The sequence below is a fragment of the Sorex fumeus genome, unplaced genomic scaffold (genome assembly GCF_029834395.1).
Source record: "Sorex fumeus unplaced genomic scaffold, SorFum_2.1 ptg000037l, whole genome shotgun sequence".
Lineage (NCBI taxonomy): Eukaryota > Metazoa > Chordata > Mammalia > Eulipotyphla > Soricidae > Sorex > Sorex fumeus.
Genome location: NW_026606094.1, coordinates 19,934,427 through 19,958,232, shown reverse-complemented (window position 1 = coordinate 19,958,232; position 23,806 = coordinate 19,934,427). Strand labels below are relative to the sequence as shown.

Sequence of the window (23,806 nt, the reverse complement as noted above, 5' to 3'; positions counted from 1 at the left end):
TACTGGTCTGTGGATCAATATGCAGTCTTTGCTCACCAGCAGGATAAAGGGTTGAAACTAGTGAATTAAAGGACATAATTGCAGGGTTTACTTTGCATCCACATGCGACTGAAAGTGAGATAAGGAATAAACAATATTAACCAAGTTTCTGTTTTTTAAATAAACTTAAAAATGTCATATATGTAATCTAATCTAGACATAAAACTAATGTAATATATCTATAATCTTAATAGTATCATCGTGTACCTTATATGAAGTTTAAAATGTTATATATTTCAGTTATCTTCAGAAAAAAGCAAGTGTACATTTTTCTCTACATTAATCTATAGTCAGTATTACTTTCTTTCTAAGCCAATTCAACACATGAGCCTGCATGTTTGTTCACCAGTACAGTAATGTTGCTTCCAGCCAAAGGCAATAAAGCATGTTTATTGGACCTTACTGGCAGATTTCCATTCATTAAACATATTTAACACTACAACCTTGAATCCAAGCATATCTGTCATTTGGATTTTAGTAAAGAATAACAATTTACAAATTTCAGGATTTGCTAGTGTTGAACACATTAAATTTTTAGAGTGATAGCAGCATGCCATTCATAGCATAAAGAGACACTCATGTAGCTTGAGTGTTATATTCAATATAAGGAGTTAATACAGATGAAAATGAAGGACTAGCCCCTTTCATCTTATACAAATAAAAGAAAGGACCTAAAATGATACATGTAGGAAGAGTCAGCCAAACCCAATACTCACCTGCATTGGAACCAGTCAAATTATAACGTGCATTTAGCTTTTTGATGATGTTCTCATGTATTTGGTACCACTCACTCTCGGTGTTACACCTATGAAAACATTAGCACTCTGTTAAACTTTGATGATGTATAGGTTCATGCAATATCCTTTGTAGCAGCATACCTGCACTGTTCGTGGTAACAACTATAATAGCAGCTTCTGCAAGCCTCTTTCTAGTCTCCAACAACTTTCTGCAGTGATAGTCACTCCAGTGGGAGTACTGTCCCTATCTGGCAATGCCTCACCATCTATTTCATATTAGAAGTGGCTGGGATGACCAACTCACAGATTATGAGAACCTCTTCCAGAAAATCTCAAAGAAAAATTCAGGCAGAGTGAAGGTTAAGTGAGGATTCCCTGCATTTGAATCCTCACTATTAACATTGAAACATTTACGGTTAAGTTATTTATCCCGTCAGTGCTTTGATTTCTTTCATCTCTGAACATTCAATGAGTTTGGGTTTAGGATAAAATCTACAAAACAGTAAATGATTGATATATGTTAGGTCTCATTAGCAAGACTCAGCCTACTGTTACATGACCAACTTATGTGAGCATCAAAATGCAACAGTCAGAAAAAATAATACTGAAGTGAACGCAAGGTGCATTGACAAAGGCCTGGTAGAATTTACCAAAGGATAATTAAATTGCCCTCCCAGCTTTTCCATTTCTGAGCTAAAAAGCATTTTTCCATATTCTGAGTCTCAAAGTTATCCGTACCATATTCTTTAAGCTCTTATCACTTGCTAACTCCTATTATTTTGTTCACATTCACATTTGGTGAGTCACCAGAAGACTCTTATGGTTCTGGGGAATTAGACAGACCTAGGAATGGTTGATATCTGTGTTCCCTGGAGGACTCTGTATGTGATGGGTGCTTAACAAACATCAGCTGCAGAATGAATAATAGATGGATGTCCCTCTGACTGATAATTCCAGATGACTCATAAATATCTGGATTGTAAATATCCACATTATTTGTAAAGTAATTACCTTTTTACCTTCAGAGCTCCTGCAATTAGGGTGGGGATCACAGCGGGTAGGGCGTTTGCCTTGCACGCGGCCAACATGGCCGACCCGAGTTCGATTCCTCTGCCCCTCTCGGAGAGCCCGGCAAGCTACCGAGAGTATTCGATATGCCAGACACAGTAACAACAAAGTCTCCAATGGAGATGTTACTGGGCCCGCTCGAGCAAATCGACGATCAACGGGAGGGCCTTACCTTTACCATTTGCAAATTCACTATTCTATCTTATCAGTTACAAACACCCTTCTTCTTAAGAACCCTGGATATCAAGATTTTAGACATTATCAATCAAAGTGTTCCACAAAAGATATTCTTCTTGCTTACACCTGACCTGTATATTTATTTCATCACCAAAGTCTTTTTCCAGGATGAATCTGATGGGGAGTTTATTTTTGAGCCTGTAACAGTAGGATGCCAAACAGAGCACTGAGTCTTGGAAGGCCAGAAGATTAAGATGGAATGAAACCAATTCACCTGTCCAGCTGTAAGACACTAAATTGCCATTTAGTACATTCTGCCTCCAGTTTTCTTATTTCAGCTCAGTGGGAAAGGAAGAAAGATGGCTTGCTTCCTAATAGCTATTAAGTGACTCCAAAATTCATGCTTTTAACCTACTAAAGTCCAAACAAAATCAAAGCTCCTAAAACAGCACCTTAAATTATCTTTCAGGATCAGGTGAGGGGGACTTACTACTGTTCCATATTTGAGGCTCAGGGATTTAGACACCATACCAGAGACTTATTCCAAATGATTTCTAATAGGCATTTTCCTAAAATATTTTAGCCAATTCATAGCTCTTTCTTAAGCTTCAATGACTGTTTTTGGCTGGTTAGTTTTTTTCTGGAACAGTTTTATCATTGACTGGGGTGGCAGTTTTACAAGATCTCTCTTCTAGCAAGAATAACCCCATACTTATTTATTGCTCTGAAAATACAGACAATAATAACACAAAGAGTGGTACAATTTATTTTTTATGAGATACTCTCTCCGTTAGACAGTGTGGAAATTCACAGGTCTTCTGATGATAGAGGAAACCTTTGGACCCTCAGCACTCCCCACTGACTACATATATATATGTATATATAAGGTAAAGGTAAAGGTAAAGGCCCTCCCGTTGTTCGTCGATTTGCTCGAGCGGGCCCAGTAACGTCTCCATTGGAGACTTTGTTGTTACTGTGTCTGGCATATCGAATACATCACGGGGAGCTTGCCAGGCTCTGCCGTGGGGGCGAGATACTCTCGGTAGCTTGTCGGGCTCTCCGAGAGGGGTGGAGGAATCGAACTCGGGTCGGCCATGTTGGCTGCGTGCAAGGCAAACGCCCTACCACTGTGCTATCACTCCAGCCCATATATATATGTATATATATATGTATATATATGTATATATACATATCTTGCTACCACACCTGTGGAGACAAGACCAAGAAATGACAAGCCTGTGAGACATTTTAGTTTTCTTAAAAAGCAATGCCACATAGAAGCCTCATTATAACATTTACTAGAGAGAGGTGGAAATCATACCCGCGAACATACAATTTGGTTACAGGAGAGTTCTGGGATCAGGCAGTTCTGAACTCAAATCTGATTTTTGTTCTTATATTAGCTGAGTGACCCTGGTAAGTCATTTAGCCTCTCTGAGTCCTCAGATATAAAACTGAGTCGATAGCTTCTGCTTTATGGATCTGCTTTAAGGATGATGTGTAAAGGGCAACCATTATCATCAGTATTGTTTCAAATAACTTTTCAAAGAGTTGGAAGGATTATCATAAACTTCAGCCCAACGGTTGAAACGGATACCACACAAAGACAGGGGCTGCAGTTTTACTATTCACTAGATTTAGCCAAGTTTGTAATTTTAAAATCAAGGTGACCTTTTTATCTATAAAGCACAAGGGAATGAGTTTCTGGCATGAAACCACAGGTTACAGACCAATCTTTGTCACTAATTTGAAAACGTGTGACATCCATCCAGCAGCACTGGTAGAGGGTTGATAAATCCATGAAACCCTGCAGCAGGGGCCAAAAAGGGACCTGAGGGGTAAGTCCCCCAGACTGTGTGCTAGAAAAGAGGACTGGGACATCCAGATTTATCAATGCACCTTCAGCACAGAAAACGAAAGTTCATTGCTTGAGGTGATGAGTGGAAGTTTGGTCCTCCCACCTCCTTCTACAGGGTCTCCCTGAGGATGTTCGTGTAGATCAATTCCCACTTTGCAAATCTAGAGACCATAGGGGAAAACTCAAAACCTTGAAGTGATCTTAGTGCAGTATCAGTTGAACTGCATCCCTCTCAAGAGGGATGTCGAAGTAATAACTCTAGTTCCCTGAGAGTGACCTTCTTGGTGAAGGGATCTTTACAGAAGAAAGAAGTTAACAGAGGTCACTGGCCAGGGATAGGGCGTTAACACAATAGGACTGTGTCCTAATACAAAGGGAAATGAGAACGGTGACAGACACATACAAAGAGAAAATTTCAAGTGCCTATGGAAGTCATGGAATAAGTAGCTACAGCTCAGGGAACATTAGAGATTCACCGCTAACCACCAGAACTAAGAGAGCAGCCGGGAATGGACCCCCTGGAAATCTTCAGAAGGAACCAGACCTGCTGGGACTCCAATCTGAGATTGCCAGACTTCAGAAAGGTGAGCTAGTAGAAATAAGTATGTTGTTACGGCAGCCATAGCAAATTAATCTATGAAGTAGGAGGGCAATCATGGATGCTTCTCTTTACTAATGCTTACTCATTCCCGTTCATTTTATATTAAAGTTCTAAGGCACATTAGGTTTTGCACATCACAAGATATACTTGAGGTAGCAGGTGGTTCTCCCAATTCTTAAACTACATTCTTTGGTTCTTGATTTCCCAACTGTTTTGACTGGCAAACGGTGATTTGTGGGCTCACCTGTAGTGGGTCTATTGATGACTGTGGGATTTTTTGTTTGTTTGTTTGAGTTTGGGCTTTTGGGGCACACCCAACAATGGTCTGTGATGACTCCTGGCTCTGCATTTAGGAATTACTCCTGGTGGTGCTCAGAGGACCATATAGGATGCTGGGGATTGAACTCAGGTCGGCCATGTGCAAGACAAATGCCCTACACACTATTCTATCTCCCCAGCCGCAGATGGCTGAGTTTTCAAGAAATGGCTCACAAACTCAACCCTTCCTGTCCTCTTCCACTGCCCATGTGATGTCAAACTCACAACATCCAAGGTACACATGACCACCGCACCCCCCAGAAGTTCCCACAAGCACACTCCTTACATGTACACTTTCAGGATGAGGTCATCTTTCGTCTCTCCTGTCAGCAAGTCAGCAATGCTGAGAACCGCACACCCGAAAGGCCGCCGGTATTGGACACTGCAGGCATTCTTTTTCTCTCCTGCTCCCATCCGGCCTGTTCAGGTGAAAAGCAAACATGACCCACGGGGCCATTTAACTACTGCCTCTTAAACATCCACACACAGTCAGGAGACAGACCCGTCGAAATATCAACTGGGTGATGAAGGCACAGGTTTGGGGCAGTGGAGATGTTACTCAGTCTTTAGCTCTCTCCATCAATCTAGCTGGGTGGCTACAAGCAAGGGCTTACATCCTGGGCATCAGCTGCCAGGCACCAGCACAGCTGGATGTGATTCCATGTTTGGAGTCTTCTTGTCAGGGAGTTATGAAGGCACAGCAGGCGTATTCAGTGATGGTGTCTACTTCATGTTCTATTTGTTCAGGGTGTTTTCCCCCTTCCCGCCACTCCACCCTGCCCTTCTCTTTCATTGCTGCTGTGGTGGGGACTGTAGTACTCATAATCCCATTAAAATATTTACACTTAGCTAGTAGGCAGGGGTCAGGGGCAGGAGGGGGTTTGCCGAAGACTGAAGTGGAGGCCTCATAATTACACCCGGTCACTGAGCTATCTCACACAACTCATCTTCCTTCCTTCCTTCCTTCCTTCCTTCCTTCCTTCCTTCCTTCCTTCCTTCCTTCCTTCCTTCCTTCCTCCCTCCCTCCCTCCCTTCCTTCCTTCCTTCCTCTCTCCCTCCCTCCTTCCTTCCTTCCTTTCTCCCTTCCTTCCTCCCTTCCTTCCTTCTTTAAAAAAACAGGCATTTAAAAATTTCAACTCTGAGAGAAAGCAATTTGAGAATCCCTAAAGTATCACAAGTGAGCAGAGGTGATCAAGTAAGCCAGCTCTTTCAGGGCTCAGGTGGAATGTAACCGGATCACTGAAATCCCCTGGATGGCTTTTACTCTTACAGAGTTTCAACTGCTGTTTGAAGTATGTTACTGAGATGCGGTTCTCACGTATTATTGATATTTAATTACCACTGAATTACAGTGAAAAAAATACTGGATATATAATATTCAATGAGGGGATTGAGTTGCTAATTCAAATCAAAGCATGGCCAGAGTTGCATGCTTCGCAGGCAGGAGCCCCAGTTCCAATTTCTGGCATGTATAGTCCTCTAAGTACTGCCAGGTGTGACTGTGAGCACCAAGCTGGGTGCACCCCTGAGCATCACTCCCCAAAGCAAAAAAGAAAAAACAACAACAACAATGTAAGCATCAGCAATGGAGAACAAATTGCAAATCTGTCTCCAGAGGCATGGCAATAGATTGAAAGTTTATTATTACTCTAAATATTATTACAGATTACATTAGGAAAAATAGATAACTCAATCTTTACAAAGATTATTAAAGTTAACATTTTTATTAACCATTTCCTTGTAAATATAGGACAAGAACATGATTATAGCATTTCAAAGGAAGCTCATTCATAAAACAACAGAAAACTCAAATACTGAAGATTATAGCCTAGGACCAGAACCACTGAAGATTCCTTATTAGGACTCTGGTAACTCTTAACTCTTAGATGTTTTTACAGGGGTGTGGCATACATGTCAGTCAACCCCCCATTCTTTCAGCTAAAATACATGGAAGAAAAAAGACCATGGACTTGCAAATGCTACCCAAAAAGGAGTCATAGGGCATGCTTTCTTACAAGCTTCTAGTGAAGCTCAACTCATAAACATACCATTCATACCCACAGATACTCAATTTTAAGTTCTTTCCCGGCTCTGTGGCACATCAGCTTTGTTCTATGGACTGTATTGGGATGACTATTTGATCCCAGTCCTGGTGTTCCCAACTCTAATGAAAATGCATAGTTTGGCAAAAATTTTTCTAAGCAGGAAGAAGTGTAAAAAACTAAAAATATCTAGCAACCCTGAAAGAAGTATCAGGTAGAGGTAGAAAGAATTTAAGTTCAAGGGGCAGTAGGACAGGAAACGACTCATTGTCCCCCACTTCTTTCCAATTAAAGTTCTGGGCTTTGATTTTCAGAAGGAAGGAACCATAGCTCCTGCTTCTGCAACTAATGAGGGTCAGTGCGCTGCTATCAAAAGAAAATAGGTGCAAAGAACTTTCTAGAAAAAGTAAGATGTATCTGTGCATAATAGGCAAGGATCCTCCCCCTCTTACTTTTATAGCAGACAGACTAAGTCTTAACCTTTCTAAGAGAGTCTTACATCATTTTTCTCTTTAGCCTCAAAATGTTTAGGAACTAAATGTGTTCTTGAGGTTCATTTTCCATAGTAATCTCAGAGAAGCATTAATGTGAGCAAAGTTGATTGGACTGGGAAGGTGGATTAATTTCAGAGTCAACACTGCATTTTACTGACTAAATGATTGCCAAAATCTTACGAAAAATGTTATTGCTAATCAAACACCAAGTCTTGCTTTTGTCTGTTTTAAGGCAAAATACCTGGTGAGGGTGAGAGTTGGTTCTTGGGGGGAGGGGGTCATGTGGTACTGGGAACCTCAGGGGCATGAACAGTCTGTGCTCCAGACTTCTGAGTCACCTCCCTACCAGAACGTCATGTCATGTGTATTGGAAAGGCACGCTCTACTGGAGAGACTTGCTGAGTGGCTATATAATCACCAATAATCTTGTGAATTAAGGGCAGCCTCTCTGACCTTGAGACCAAGCAAGGGATGTAGACTCTCTGTCACCAGAAACCTACAGATTCCTTCTAAAAATGTTCTCTAAGCTAAAACAATTACTTTATTGTAATATTGTAATAGAATTATACTACTATAATAGAATGATATTCTAATGTTTATTAATGTATTCATGAAGATATCCAAAGCTACATTTATGTGACCAATTATTGTTACAAATTTAAATTAAAATATTCTTCAGCTGGGGTACAAGGGAGAGGTGACCCAGTACAGACCTGCATGACAGTCTCTGAAGCACTGTCAGTTGAAGCCTTGGAAGCTTCCCTGTCCCCACTGGGTATAGTCCAGAACGGTACCACAGTCCCAGGTTCTTATGTGGTCTGGTTGGTTGAGAATTACCAGGAGTTGTCCCCTGAGCTCTGCCTGTTAGGATCCCCTCTCTAATTCCTCCTCCTCACCCCAAGAATCGTATAATGCTGTACCAATGCCACCCTGGGAAGGAATATACCATAAACACATAGGAACATACATTTTAACATCCAACGCTTTAAGAGATCTTATCAATGCACCCCCCCCAATACACACACAACAAACACCATTTTCATTTATAAAAGACAGAATTCGGGCTGAAGTCAAGAGTATTATGGCTGACCTGGCTCAATCCCCAGCATCCCATATAGTCCCCTGAGCATAACCAGGAGTAAGATTTGCTCAGGCAGAGCCAGGAGTAACCCCTGAGCACTGCCAGGTGTGACCAAAAAGAAAAAAAAAAAGAAGAGAGAAAAGGAAAAAAATTGAATTCAACAAAATTAAAAACAGCATACTTTTGTTCTGTGTCTACTACCCCCCTCAGCATAAAAACATAGGACTAAATATAAATGGGTTTTCAGAAAAGACCTTTATAAGAAAAAAATATTAAAAATCTAAATTGGAATGACAATGTTTTATGAGCTCTCAAAATACATGTGATTACCATAAGTCTAACAGAAAATGCTATAAAAATCAAGATCACTATGCAGGACTACACAGTACAATGTTACTAGTGTGCAACAACATGCCTGCAGCAGACATAACAGAGCAGTTAAAGAATTAGGAAACAATTTCCAGTATCAGATAGTTAGCTGGTTGTTCCCTGTTTTGTTTTGCTCTTTGTTCAATTCTCTGTTTGCTCCTTGTTTTGTCTAGTTCCTTCGTCCTAAAATGCTTGCTTTTAGAGATAGTTCATGAGCAAAAAGAGAGACCAAATTTTGGTTCCATTGTGCAAGCTCATCACAGAGCACGCAAACTGTGTTCTGTATGATGTTAAAAAGTTTTATATAAATATTTCCACAATCAAATCAAATTTTGGGAAAGCTAGGGTTAAAAAAATTAAGAAGACATTTTCATTTTTCTTTGTGGAACTTCTTGGCTACTTAAACAAGCTGATGATGATATAACAAGTGGGGAAAATTATATTTCATAACCCTCTTATTATTGAAATCATATAATAATGTGCTGGAGCATTCAGCACTTGGATCAAATGCCAACTGCTATAAAGTTTTATGAACTTTCAGGCAAACCCATTCCTAAAAGTCTATTTATGTTGTCAAAAGAAATTAGAATTGTAAAAGATAAACACCAATTTTGAAAATGGAATGTACTTAAGTCATCCAAAGTAAACAAACAAACAAAAAACCCAAAATATGAAACACAACATATCATTAAATGACTTCCAAGGAAAGAGGACAAAGTTATGACTGCATATGAGTTTGGGTAGAAATGACCCAATTACCCAATTCTATGATTCTTGGTACCATATTTGGTTTTGACTTATTTCTGATGCATACCGAAAATAAACCACAATCACAACAATAAGAGTTATACCTACCAATTCGGATAATGTGCACAGTGATATAGATGTCCCTTCTTAGCTCACTGCTACCCAAATCCTGCCAAAAGACAAAGTCTGATTATTTCAGATTTATGTGGAAGCACTAAAAGGAGAGAACAAACAGAACATAGTATTTTCAAAAATATTAGAACTAAGATGAGCACAGTGTTTATTTATTTATTTATTTATTTTGATATAGGGACCACACCTTCCTATGCTCAGGCTTGAGTGATAGTACAGCAGTAGGGTGTTTGCCTTGCACGCAGTCACCCCAACCGAGCTGGGTTCGATTTCTCCGCCCCTCTCGGAGAGCCTGGCAAGCTACTGAGAGTATCTTGTCCGCACGGCAAAGCCTAGCAAGCTACCCATGAAGTACTCAATATGTCAAACACAGTAGCAACAAGTTTCATGATTGAGATGTTACTGGGCCCACTCGAACAAATCAATGTACAACGGGAAGACAGTGACAGTGACAGTGACCTTCCTATGCTCAGGGCTTACTCCTGGCTCTGCATTCGGACGTCATTAACTGGTGGTCCTGGGAGACTATATCTTGTGTCTGAGATTGATATGGGTAGTCTGCATACAGTAAGTATGTTACCCACTGTATTATCTCTCCAACCACAGATATTCTTAACAGAATTTTATTAAAAAATTGGTTTTGGGCCACATCTTGCAATGCTCAGGGGTTACTCCTGATTTTGTACTCAAGAATCATTCCTGGCAGTGCCCAGGAGACCATATGGGATGATGTGGATTCAGTCTGAGTTGGCCGCATGCATGGCAGGTACCCTACTCACTGTACTATCTCTCCAGTCCCTGGTATTTTAATTCTTTAAATCATAAAACCGTGTGGTTCAAATCCTGTTCTAATGATATCACTGTAAATAACTTTACTATGAATCTACTGATGCTAAGTAATATATAAAAAGAAAATCCACTCTAGCTTTCTTCTTGCACTCATTCTTTAAACATTTATTAAACATGTATTCAATAATAGGTGTCCCATTAATCCCTATTATCACAAAGCCTTGGTCAATAGTATAACAGGCTCAAAAATGTATCAAAAATTAATAATTATTATTTGTAACATAAAAAGAACAAATGAATAGTGAGATTCAGAATTATGAAAACTGTTATAATTTGTGAATTATTTAAAATTCACTGTTCTCCCCAATAACTTATCTCTCTTCAAAAATCAAAGCACAGGCCATCTTTGAAACGTTCAGAATAAGAGAAGGAACACATGGAGGGTGCGGGATCCCGGAGGAAAAGAAAAAAGAAAAAACAGGTTCCAAAAAGAGCCGAGAGCACCGGGAAGTTCCAGATGGAGTAGGCGCCGCATCCCGCCTCCCCCAGATGGAACCCTGGTGACCAGAAGCCTCTACAAACACAGCTCGAGTATGCGGGAACGAGGACTTTTTCTCAAATCTGCCGGACTACACCTCCCAGGTAACCTCTGATCCCAGAAGTCATGCCCACAGCCCGCCCCCCAGCGCCATCTTTGAAACGTTCAGAATAAGAGAAGGAACACATGGAGGGTGCGGGATCCCGGAGGAAAAGAAAAAAGAAAAAACAGGTTCCAAAAAGAGCCGAGAGCACCGGGAAGTTCCAGATGGAGTAGGCGCCGCATCCCGCCTCCCCCAGATGGAACCCTGGTGACCAGAAGCCTCTACAAACACAGCTCGAGTATGCGGGAACGAGGACTTTTTCTCAAAACCGCGCGGCCGCTTACGCGGCCGCGCGACATCTCTCTATATACAAAGTGATCAATGAGAAGTAAACCACCCAATCTTTCTCCCTGAAAATCAGAGTTAAGTTTGGAGCATGGCCACAGCCCCAGAAACACAAGGACTTAATGCAGAAACCAGCAGCTTGGAGCAGAAAAGTGAACAGACGATGCGTTAACCCAGGCCATCATTTCTGCCCAGAGGGGAAAAGGGTGTTGCCCCATTCGCCCTCTCTTCTCTGGAAAGAAGGATGGCGGCCGCATGGGAGCCTTGTGGACAGCAGGTATGAGCCGGGGGTGTGGGGGCGACTAAAACCTCATGGGAAGGGGGGCGTTCCGGTCCGTCCTTCATGCCCTACCGAGGTCACCAGTTGCCCCCCACGAGCGGCTCTCCAGCACGGCCACAGCCCCAGAAGCACAAGGGCTTAATGCAGAACCCAGCAGCTTGGAGCAGAAAAGTGAAAGGACTATGCGTTAATCCAGGCAATCATTTCTGCCCAGAGGGGAAAGGGTGTTGCTCCCTTCCGCCCTCCTCCCTCTGGAAAGAAAGATGGCGGCCACATGGGAGCCTTGTGGACAGCAGGTATGAGCCGGGGGTGTGGGGGCGACTAAAACCTCATGGGAAGAGGGGCGTTCTGGTCCGTCCTTCACGCCCTACCGAGGTCACCAGTTGCCCCCCACGAGCGGCTCCCCAGCACGGCCACAGTCCCAGAAGCACAAGGACTTAATGCAGAACCCAGCAGCTTGGAGCAGAAAAGTGAAAGGACTATGCGTTAATCCAGGCCATCAAGTCTGCCGGAGGGGAAAGGGTGTTGCCCCATTCGCCCTCTCTCCTCTGGAAAGAAGGATGGCGGCCGCATGGGAGCCTTGTGGACAGCAGGTATGAGCCGGGGGTGTGGGGGCGACTAAAACCTCATGGGAAGGGGGGCGTTCCAGTCCGTCCTTCACGCCCTACCGAGGTCACCAGTCACCCCTCACGAGCGGCTCTCCAGCACGGCCACAGCCCCAGAAGCACAAGGGCTTAATGCAGAACCCAGCAGCTTGGAGCAGAAAAGTGAAAGGACTATGCGTTAATCCAGGCAATCATTTCTGCCCAGAGGGGAAAGGGTGTTGCTCCCTTCCGCCCTCCTCCCTCTGGAAAGAAAGATGGCGGCCACATGGGGGCCTTGTGGACAGCAGATATGAGCCGGGGGTGTGGGGGCGACTAAAACCTCATGGGAAGAGGGGCGTTCTGGTCCGTCCTTCACGCCCTACCGAGGTCACCAGTTGCCCCCCGCGAGCGGCTCTCCGGCACGGCCACGGCCCCAGAAGCACAAGGACTTAATGCAGAACCCAGCAGCTTGGAGCAGAAAAGTGAACGGACTCTGCATTGATCCAGGCCATCAAGTCTGCCGGAGGGGAAAGGGTGTTGCCCCATTCGCCCTCTCCTCTTTGGAAAGAAAGATGGCGGCCACATGGGAGCCTTGTGGACAGCAGGTATGAGCCGGGAGTGTGGGGGCGACTAAAACCTCATGGGAAGGGGGGCGTTTCGGTCCGCCCTTCACGCCCTACCGAGGCCACCGGTTGCCCCCCGTGAGCGGCTCTCCAGCACGGCCAGGACTCCAGAACACAGAAACCAATTTCTTAACTATCTGACTTTCAGTAGAAATACTTCCAGGGTCAATAGGTAAAAGAGCAGAAATCCAAAACCAACATTTAATTCTTGAACCCAGCTATAGAAAGCAAATCACTTCACAATGCTTTTTCAGCATGTCTGATTTGGGGGGGGGGGGGTAAACTCTAAATAATAGTGGTGAATCTTTTATTGAAACAATGAATCTAATCAAAGCAGATAGAGTGTTAACTAGAATTCATCTGCTTCACAGGGACGGGGAGGGGTGGGGGGTGGGGTTTTATTGGGGTTTTTCATGGTAAAAAATAAGTATTGGTAAAGGGAAATGTGTTTGATATTTGCATGACTGAGACATAAACCTGAAAGCTTTGTAACCTTTCCCACAGTGATTCAATAAATAAATTAAAAAAAAAAAAAAAGAAAAAAAAAATCAAAGCACAATTGGAAGAATATATCTCATGTATATAATTACATTCACTTACCACAAAAAGAGAGCAATGTCGTTCTGGTTTATCTGGGGCTTTGGGAAGTCCATTTCTATTTAGCCGCAAGAAAAACCTCTCACTGCAAGAGAAAAAAGAAGTTTGAGATTTTGAAAATGATTTGACATTTAAGAACTTTCCTATATTAAACTCAACGTTTTTAGGTTATTCTTTTAGCATCAAATTTGCTTGTATGAATTGAGAGAGTATCTATGACAATAAACAACTGCTTCATTTCTATTATACTGGGATTACAGTAACTGCAAGAGTAGAAAATAATATGCAGACAAACAAAAGTAAATTATTAAGAATAATGCCATATTAGTTCATCTATTATTGTAACTATTGTAACTGCTCTAAAAAATAAAAAAAAAGTAAGTGTACTAAAAGAGGAAATAAGAGGAAATATGTTTGTGGGCTTTACCTAATATTTTATTTATTTACTTTTTGGCTTGTTTTTGGGCCATTCCCAGCAATGCTCAGGAGTTATTCCTGACACTTCTCTCATGAGTGACTCCATATGAAATGCCGGGGATCGAACCCGGGTCAGCTGCGTGCAAGGCAAATGTCCTACTTGCTGTACTATTGCTTGGGCCCTTGTACCTAATATTTTAAAAACATTTCATGTCATATTCTTTAAATGAAAGGTGACATTCTGTATGCATACCATTCATTAGAGGCATACTCCCTTCGTTCCTATATTTCAATCATTGCAAACATAAAAAGAGGGCTCAAGAAATAAAACTTGATTTCTTTCTTGTTCACAAAGGAGCATAAGATAGCAAACTTCACGCAGAATTTCCATTTGAAAATATAGTACCAGCTAGATTTAATTTCAACACAAATAATGCTGTTCATCAGCTATCAAGTCAAGCTTATCAAGTCAAACTTGTAAGCACCACTGAGACCCAAGGTAATGTGGGACACTATTCATTTATGTACAAAAAAATATAAATGAGTAACAGCTCAAGAAAATTTAATCCACCAGCGACCAGGAGCTTCAGAACTTCAATATCCTGGTGTCTGATAGAATCAAATGGCTGGTGCCTCAGGCAGAGATCACACAGCTTACATGCACTGAAAGGAAAATTAGCATATGGTGTGACCTAGGCATCAACCCAGAGAACAAGCAGTAAAAAAGGGATGTTGGGCATTAGTAAAAGCCTCAGATCCTAGCTAATCTCTGTTTATTCATCCTCACCTTAAAGAATGGCTCTGTCATGCAAATTCTCCCTTTCCCATTCAGTTGGAGGAATGAAAATTGTAATCAGATCTCTCAGCATATAGATTTGAATTTATAGCTGCTATGAAACAGTTTATTCTCTTTTGTAATCTAAATCTAGATAGATAAACATAACAGATTCAACTGTCTGGCTTATCTAAAAATCTTTTTCTTATATAATAACTATTCCTGACCTCTCATAAGAAAGGGCAAGCAATACACATTCAGGGCATTTCCACACTTATTACCTATTTTTCTTATAGTATAGTGGCTGATGAAAGAAGGATAAAGAAATAGAAATTGCTGTAGGATTCTCAAATGAAGCTAAAAGTTCCCATATGATTATCCAAAACAGAGATTCGGAATAACAGAAATGATGAGTTCATTAAGAATTAATGGATGGGGGCTAGAGCAATAGCACAGCGGGTAGGGCGTTTGCCTTGCACGCGGCAACCCGGGGGTTTGATTCCCAGCATCCCATATGGTCCCCTGAGCACTGCCAGGGGTGATTCCTGAGTGCAGAGCCAGGAGTAACCTCTGTGCATCACCAGTTGTGACCCAAAAAGCAAAAAAAAAAAAAAAAAGAATTAATGGATGCACAATGAATCTTCTCCAAATGTCGTTCAAGGAAAGGAACTTCATGCCCCTTTACAGTGGGAAAAAACCTTTCAGATTATTTAAAATTTAAGATATACTAAAATAAATATATAATAGGAACTAATTATACTTGAAATATAATACAATTTTATTAATAATCATATTAATAGGATTCAACAAGCACTACAAAGTACTTTATGTAGATTAATTCATAATGTCCTCACTTTGCCCTTATGAAAAATTTAATATCATCAAGCCCATCAGAAAACAAATTGGCCCAAGATTCACAGAACTGGAATGTACGAATTCCATGTCATGCATTAATTCTAAATGCTTACACTTCCTTTGAATGCTCTAAGGAAAATTTTCTGTTCAACAGGGGCAACTGAATAAATATTTCTTTAATATTGAGACAAGAGAGAAGTCATTCAACTGCCTGGATTAATCAAAAGACTCAGCCTAGTCTAAAGAGCACAGGATAATTCTGCCCTTCCTGTATTCCTAGTCTAACAGGAAGAAAAGAAGTTTTAATTTTGATTTTTCATGTTTCAATTCAGTTCCTAGTATGAAATCTTTCCCTAGTACTTTCCTCCCTTAGAGGCCAGCCGGGTATCCTAGAGGAAAGGGCAGTTCAGATAGAGAAGGGAGCACCAAATAAAGGGTGTTTGGAGGATCCTCCCAGGAGGGGAGATGCATGTCGAAAGTAGACTATGGACTGAACATGTTTGCCACTCAATGCCTCTTTTGCAGACCACAACACCCAAAAGGAGAGAGAGAACACAGGGGATTGCCCTGCCACAGAGGCAGGGGGGGATGGGGGGATGAGGGTGGGAGGGATATTATCCATGGTGGTGGAAAATGGGCACTGGTGGAGGGATGGGTATCTGATCATTGTATAATTGAAACCAAAGCACAAAAAATTGTAAATCTACAACTTTAAAAAAAATAAAATAAAATAAAGGGGAAAAAAAAAAAAGAAAGAAAGAAAAAAAAAGGTCAATGTATGCTTGGGAAATAAAAAAAAAAAGAAAAAACAACAACAACAACAACAAAACTAAACTAAACTAAAAAAGTGACCTGGAAAAGAATCTGTTTTACTTAACAAATGCAAAACTCCTAACAAACTTACTTTGTAAAAAAAATCCTGAATATACAAAATACTGGTTAAACTCCACAAGAAGAAAACATCCAACCCCATCCAAAAATGGGGCAATGAAATGAACAGAAACTTTCTCAAAGAAGAAATCCAAATGGCAAAAAAGCACATGAGAAAATGCTCTACATCATTAATCATCAGGGAGATGCAGATCAAAACCACAATGAGATACCATCTCACACCTCAGAGACTGGCCCACATTCAAAAGAACAAAAGCAACCGATGCTGGCGTGGATGTGGCGAGAAAGGGACACTCCTTCACTGTTGGTGGGAATGTCCACTGGTTCAGCCCTTCTGGAAAACAGTATGGACGATTCTCAAAAAATTAGAAATTGAGCTCCCATTTGACCCAGCAATACCACTCCTGGGAATATATCCCAGAGAGGCAAAAATGTATAGTCGAAGTGACATCTGCACTTGTTTGTTCATTGCAGCCCTCTTTACAATAGCCAGAAACTGGAAGAAACCTGAATGCCCAAGAACAGATGACTGGTTAAAGAAACTTTGGTACATCTACACAATGGAGTACTATGTAGCTGTTAGAAAAGATGAAGTCATGAAATTTACATACAAGTGGTACAATATGGAAAGTATCATGCTAAGCGAAATGAGTCAGAAAGAGAGGGATAGACATAGAAAGATTGCATTCATCTGGGGGATATAAAGTAACAAAGTATGAGATTAATACCCAAGAATAGCTGAGATCAGCACCAGGAGGATTACTCCATAACTTAGAGGCCAGCCGGGTATCCTAGAGGAAAGGGCTGTTCAGATAGAGAAGGGAGCACCAAATAAAGGATGTTTGGAGGATCCTCCCAGGAGGGGAGATGCATGTCGAAAGTAGACTATGGACTGAACATGTTTGCCACTCAATGCCTCTTTTGCAGACCACAACACCCAAAAGGAGAGAGAGAACACAGGGGATTGCCCTGCCACAGAGACAGGGGGGATGCGGGGATGGGGGTGGGAGGGATATTATCCATGGTGGTGGAAAATGGGCACTGGTGGAGGGATGGGTATCTGATCATTGTATAATTGAAACCAAAGCACAAAAAATTGTAAATCTACAACTTTAAAAAAATAAAATAAAATAAAGGGGGAAAAAAAAAAAAGAAAAAAAAAATCCTGAAAATCCTGACATTTGTGACAGATGTTTGCTCTGCTTCTTAGACTTTAGTCACTGACTGATATAAAATAATTACTAATTATATTTTTGCCCCAAACACAAGCAATGTGACCTTTTCCCTTCTCCTGTATCATGGAGAACATGATGTAAGAGAAGGAAAAATACATTTTCAACTTAGTACTTTTTTTTTTTTTGCTTTTTGGGTCACACCTGGTGATGCACAGGGGTTACTCCTGGCTCTGCACTCAGGAATCACCCCTGGCAGTGCTCAGGGGACCATATGGGATGCTGGGAATCAAACCTGGGTTGGCCGTGTGCAAGGCAAACGCCCTACTGCTGTGCTATCGCTCCAGCCCCTCAACTTAGTACTTTTGTTGTTTTGATTGTTTTGCAGGTCACTCCTTGATGTACTCAGAAGAGCTTACTCTTGGCTCTGTGGTCAGGGATTAATCCTGGCAGGGCTCAGGAGACCACATGCAGTGCCAAGGATTTGTAGTATCTTTCCAGTCCCTTCAGTTTACTAATTTGGGGGTCCAAACCTGGCAGGCAATTAAGTACCCTACCCACTGTACTCTATATTTCTGGCCCAACTTAGTGTTTTTCGAGATGCACTTATTGCTGGTCCACATCTCTACTGAAACACTTGAGACAAATTTCACATTACTTCCTGAGAGGTAATTCAAAAATTATGAATAAATATCTACAAGAATAATAATACAGAAATCAACACAGCATTCTACATATTGCAATCTTCACTCTAACAGTGATACAAAATACTATTGAATATTCACAAATTCCAACAATATATTGATAAAAAAGTAACTGTTTCCTAAGTAATCCATTTCAGAAGAGATCACTTTTTCTCTACTACTACTACTACTTTAATTTCACAAGTCTAGACAGAATTCTAATTATGTAAGTATAAAACCACATCAGATCCCATTTCATGAAGAATATCAATATGTACTAAGCCAATGCATATCCCGTAGCTTACATATGTCTTAGTGGGGAGATAAAAATAGACTGCAGGCAGACACTATGAAAATATAAGTCATGTGCAACTTTTTTAAAAAACAAACCTCTTTTAAAAGGAAAGAGAAAATATTCTCAGTCAATGTTAAAAGTAATTTATATTAATTTGGTGACATGTACAACCTCAACCAATTTTATTCAGTCAAACAGTAACCAGTTAACCAATTAAGCAGCAAACAATTCAAGGAGGAAATACCAACAAAGACACATTTCAGTTTTAAATTACAGAGATTTACTTTCTCATACCTAACTTGAATAATACCAGAATTATGTGCTTTCAAGGGTAGAATTAAAAACTGAAAATATGATTGATGTTTTGTTTTGACATATCTTCTAAAATTCTCACATGCTTTTGTGACCACAGAGAAAGAGATTTTATACTTTCTTCTGGAAGTCAAAAGGTTGTATCACCAATTAGAAAATAAAACTGGATTTTAGAAAGCATCTTATTACAATATAGACATACCCTATCATTTATACTTCTCCCCTCTAATAATAAGAGATTGTGGGTTGCTTTTTATCACTGTGAGAAACTAGTGTTCAAATTCATGACACTCTAGGTATTGGCCAGTTCAGTTCCACTCAGTTCTATACCTAGTATTTAATATGCCTACACAAACACAATCTTTTAAAACAAAATCCAAATAACTTAGAATCTTCAATTTTTTCCCAATTTGCCCATCCTTATCCATAATATCATTTAGTTTATGGTGGAGAAACTGCATGAAAATTTCCAAAGTATATGCCTCACCAAAAAATGTGAGATTGAGTTAATTAAATTCATAGCAGCACCAGATTTTAGAATATGCCATTTAATCCTATCCCCATATCATGCCTTATTACATTAAAGGTATTGTCTTTTTAATAACTACAGTTATACTATATAACTATCACTGTATAGATATTATGTATAAGATAAATCTTTAAAATATAATTAATGTTACTATAGAGCATTCATCATCAAATAAGAAAACTGAACAGTGCTACAAACACTGATAAAATAAGAGTTGATACTATTAGCAGCAGAGGAAAATTATCATTTGACTTCCCTAGCATATTGCCTTGTCTGCCAGAGGAAATTTCAGAGAAGGAGAAATTTAGTGTCCACCTAAATTCTGCATTAGCCATTGTAATTTATGACGTTATAAATAGACAATGGCAAATTATTCCTCAGAAAAAGAAAAACAAATCACAATTATTTATTGTTTACAACATGAGCTTATTCTAACAGAATTCAAAGAAACCAAGGTAATGAATAAAAGCATAAATAAGCTCCAGCTCCCAAAACTCCCCCATCCCGAGCATGTACTCATGGGGGGAATAATAGCAACTAGATAGGTACCTCTGACAAGTACTGTGACATATACGTTACATGGACTTTCTCATTTAATTCTCACAACCACTGTATGAAGTAGGGATCACAGCAATTCCAATTTTACATGACAAAATTGGGGCTCAGAGAGTCTACTTATGGTAGTCAAAGTTACACGATCAGTTGAGGATGTATCAGAATACTAATACTAACATTTCACTCCAAAGTTTTAACTCTGAACCATGAATAGAGTATTATCTTTAAAGTGTAAGGAAGGCCTTTGTGGAGCTCTGATGACCACTTAGGCACAAAATGACGAAATGAAATCAGCCATAAATAGAAGAGGTCCATTAGTGTTCTCATGCAAGGGATCCTCATCCAGGTGAGTACAATATTCTGCATAGCTGTATAAAGTACAGGCCCAGTGTGGGAGATCTGAGCTATTAGGTCAGGAATCTTTGAAAGCTCCCTCAAAGATTCAACTACCCAGTCATATTTAAAACAGATTGTTTGATATAAATGTATAAGCCCCAACATGCTGAGACTGCTGTTTGTGTTTTATAAAAGCCTTAAATAGCAGAAAACAGGCAACAAATGTTGGAAATCTTCAAGTCAAAAACTTCCCCCTGTCTTCTACCAATCATAAGACTGATAGAAATGATAGAAAATTTCCTTGGCAATAAATGAAAGTAACCGCTTGAGCAAGACTTCCTAGATAAATAAAGCTATTATTGTTTTCTAATTTTAAAACTAAAAGCAACATAAAGGTCATAAGCTCTTCTGATTAAAGGGAAATAGGAAGATTATGATCCTTGATACTGGAGTTTCCATAGTTGTTTTCATAATCAGTAAATAAACTCAATTTTCCTTTTTTACCCCTCAATTTTAATTGAAACCCAGATTCACCATACAAATATTTGGGTGTTATCAGATGGTTTTTGTTAAGATAGGAAAGTGTTTGGTTTTAGTTGAATGATGCAAGGTGAAGGCAATTTTATTTTTTAACAATAACCTACTCATTACAAATTTAAACATCTAGTTGAATATTTCTTAATGCTTGGATAATTTATAACCACTTTGTGTTATTTTAATTTTCAGAGAAAAAACATCTGAATCAAAACTCTTCTTGGAAATATAAAAATCAAGGAGAAAAACAACACTTTTTAAAGTTACACATAAGCAGTTTAACAAATCACCTACAGTTTAACATTGGTGATTTGGGGGAAATTCATGGTGATACTGGGGAAAAAGTAACAACTATGGATATAAAATATTTAAGATCCTAGACATCCCAATGCTAAATTCAAATTAAATTCTTAGAAACAGAACTTAGTCCTATACTAAGTTCCTCCCTGGCCAGAGGGTATCTCTTCCTTTCCATTCTACTTTCCAATAAACCTTTCCATTTCAACGAAGATTCCTTAGAAATAATATACTGTACTGTTTAACTGAAGATACTTCCCTGTAAATGTTTCTAGAGAATTCATTTAGAATTTTACTAGTAAACAAGTTTCTAGAGAAATAACAAAGTAAGGTCTGACAGTAGCTGATCAACAAAAATAGGGACTGTGAAGAAGGCAGGATACCTTATGATTATTGTTCTGATAATTTACATAATTTGATCATCGTAAAAGCTGACATTTCATGTGGTTGGATTACTCTGATCTATTTAATGTAATTATTCTGACCTTTCTAACAATACCCTTTTTTGCTAGAGAAAGCATCTGTAATGAAAAATGTTGAAAAGTAAAGCAATCCTGAGTTCTTTATAAGTACTCTAGGCTGAAGCAAACAATTTCTGGTAAAGAAAGAAAGCTTAAATGAAAATGGAAACGCAACCTTCAGAATCTAAGAGCTGCAAGAACTGTCAATGCGATACAGCTATATATTTACAACCTCAAATAATATTCTTATTTTGTTGTTTTGAAGCCACACTCAGCTGTGCTTGGGGTTTACTCCTGGCTCTGTAGTCCAGTACGCGGAGCCAAGTACTGAACCAGAGTCAGCCACGTATAAGGTCAGCCTTACCTGTTGTACTATTGCCCCAGCCCCAACCCTGCCAAAGATGATTTTTTTAAAAAAGGAAAATAAGCCAAGATCAAAATTCCTTCTCTTGAGTTTGATAAGAGATACAACATTTTACTGACAAATTAATAATACACATTATAGCTTTGAAGAATAAAAAATCATCTAAATCATCACTAAATACAATGTCTCGAAGGATATACACAAGTTTTTAAGGTAAAGCACTGTAGCACTGTCTCACTGTCCTCCCACTGTTCATCCATTTGCTCCAGTGGGCACCTGTAATGTCTGCATTAATGAGACTTGTTACTGTTCTTGGCATAACGAATATGCCATGGGGAGCTTGCCAGGCTCTGTGGTGCAGGCGGGATACTCTCAGTAGCTTGCTGGGCTCTCCAAGAGGAACGAAGGACATGATGCAAGGCAAACGCCCTACCTGCTGTGCTATCGCTCCAACCCAAAAAGAGGATGTAGTCGTCTCTTTAATTTGCGAAAAGCTCTAAATGGCAAGGCATAGGGAAAAAATGCTACATATTTATCTATCAATTTTCATTTATTGTTAGCATGACAGTTTTGGCAAATGATGTTCCCTTAGCGACAGTGACAAGAATGTTGATCTGATTAACACAAAGTAGTTCTGATTAATAAATAAAGAAACTCTTTAAACATTTCTGGTACACATCACACCTTGAGTTCTCGCTCTTAATAAGCACATCTATACGGAAACGGAGAATGATAAAAACAAATACATGACAGTAATGTATGTGTATATGCTCCTTTCATGCTTCCCTCAGTAATGGAAGGCTTATAACTTTCGTTTAGCTGCATCGATGCCCACCCTGTGTTGAACTTCTGCAAGGTGCAGGAACACAAACCTAATGATAAAAGAAAGGCAAGGGAAAATCTTGTCTTCAGAAAAGAAGCTAACAAAGGCCACGTCATTAATAATTCCTTTGTCAATGTTGAATCATCTTACAACATTAATGGCAGTGAATACCAAAGAAGTCCTTCTGAACTTGATAGCTTTGTGTGACTGTAATATATTCAGTAGGAAATTTAGGAATACTAAATCAATCTGAATTCCCTATAGGCAATATACGGAGCATCATAAGATGACAATGATGTCTGGGATCCTGGACAAAGAACATTAAACACAGGAATAAGGATGAAGAGGGTTTTCTGGCCACATTCTACATCCCTACGTTCTGGATCATATAAATGAAAAGAGACAAATGGCCTGAAAAAATACTTTGAACTAAGTGAAATGAGAAAGTCCATTTCAAATTCATTTGCTTTATAAACTTGGTTTTCTGCCACTTTGAAATTCCAGCCACTTATGATAATAATGTAGTAATTTATAATTTCAAAAACACTTTGAATTGTATGACTGTCCAAATGATCTAGGGGGAAAAATGAGTGATTACTTTTTACCCTTGTTTTTTCCTGCATGAATCAAGTTATTTCTTAGCATTGTTTGTTTTCCTTTAGATCTTCCTCCTGGCTTATCTCGTAAAATATCTCCTATGAATGGATTCTCCACATTTATAAAGCAAAACTTCTATAAGACACAGTAATGTGAACAAAGTGAGAGCAAGTCACACAATCTGATTGACAATGAAGGGAGAAAAAATCAGAATTTTCATACACCTGCTGGAGAAACCAAGTAACCAAGAAGAGAGAGGGCTGAAAGTAGCAGCATCTTTAAATGGGAGGCCCGAGGGAAGGTCACTATGGGTCACAGATGGACAGACATCCACACTGAAATCTGTGCCAGGATGTCTAGACACAGCAGGAAATGCTCTGGGCCGTATGGAATAGTTGATAGTGCCACAATTCACAGGGCATCCCTGAATGCCTTCTTCATCTATTTT

General features: G+C 39.8%; 1 protein-coding gene across 4 annotated transcripts in view; it reads right to left on the bottom strand.

Annotated features, from left to right (window-relative positions):
- DOCK4 (dedicator of cytokinesis 4) overlaps nt 1-23,806 on the bottom strand; it is a 473,166-nt gene that overhangs the window by 199,669 nt on the left and 249,691 nt on the right. For all 4 annotated transcript variants that reach the window (XM_056117998.1, XM_056118001.1, XM_056118000.1 and 1 more), the window contains exons 9-12: nt 13,466-13,547; nt 9,640-9,700; nt 5,085-5,217; nt 756-844 (exon numbers count right to left, since the gene is read on the bottom strand). In XM_056117998.1, coding sequence (XP_055973973.1) covers nt 756-844; nt 5,085-5,217; nt 9,640-9,700; nt 13,466-13,547 — 365 coding nt within the window. The remainder of the gene's footprint in view (nt 1-755; nt 845-5,084; nt 5,218-9,639; nt 9,701-13,465; nt 13,548-23,806) is intronic.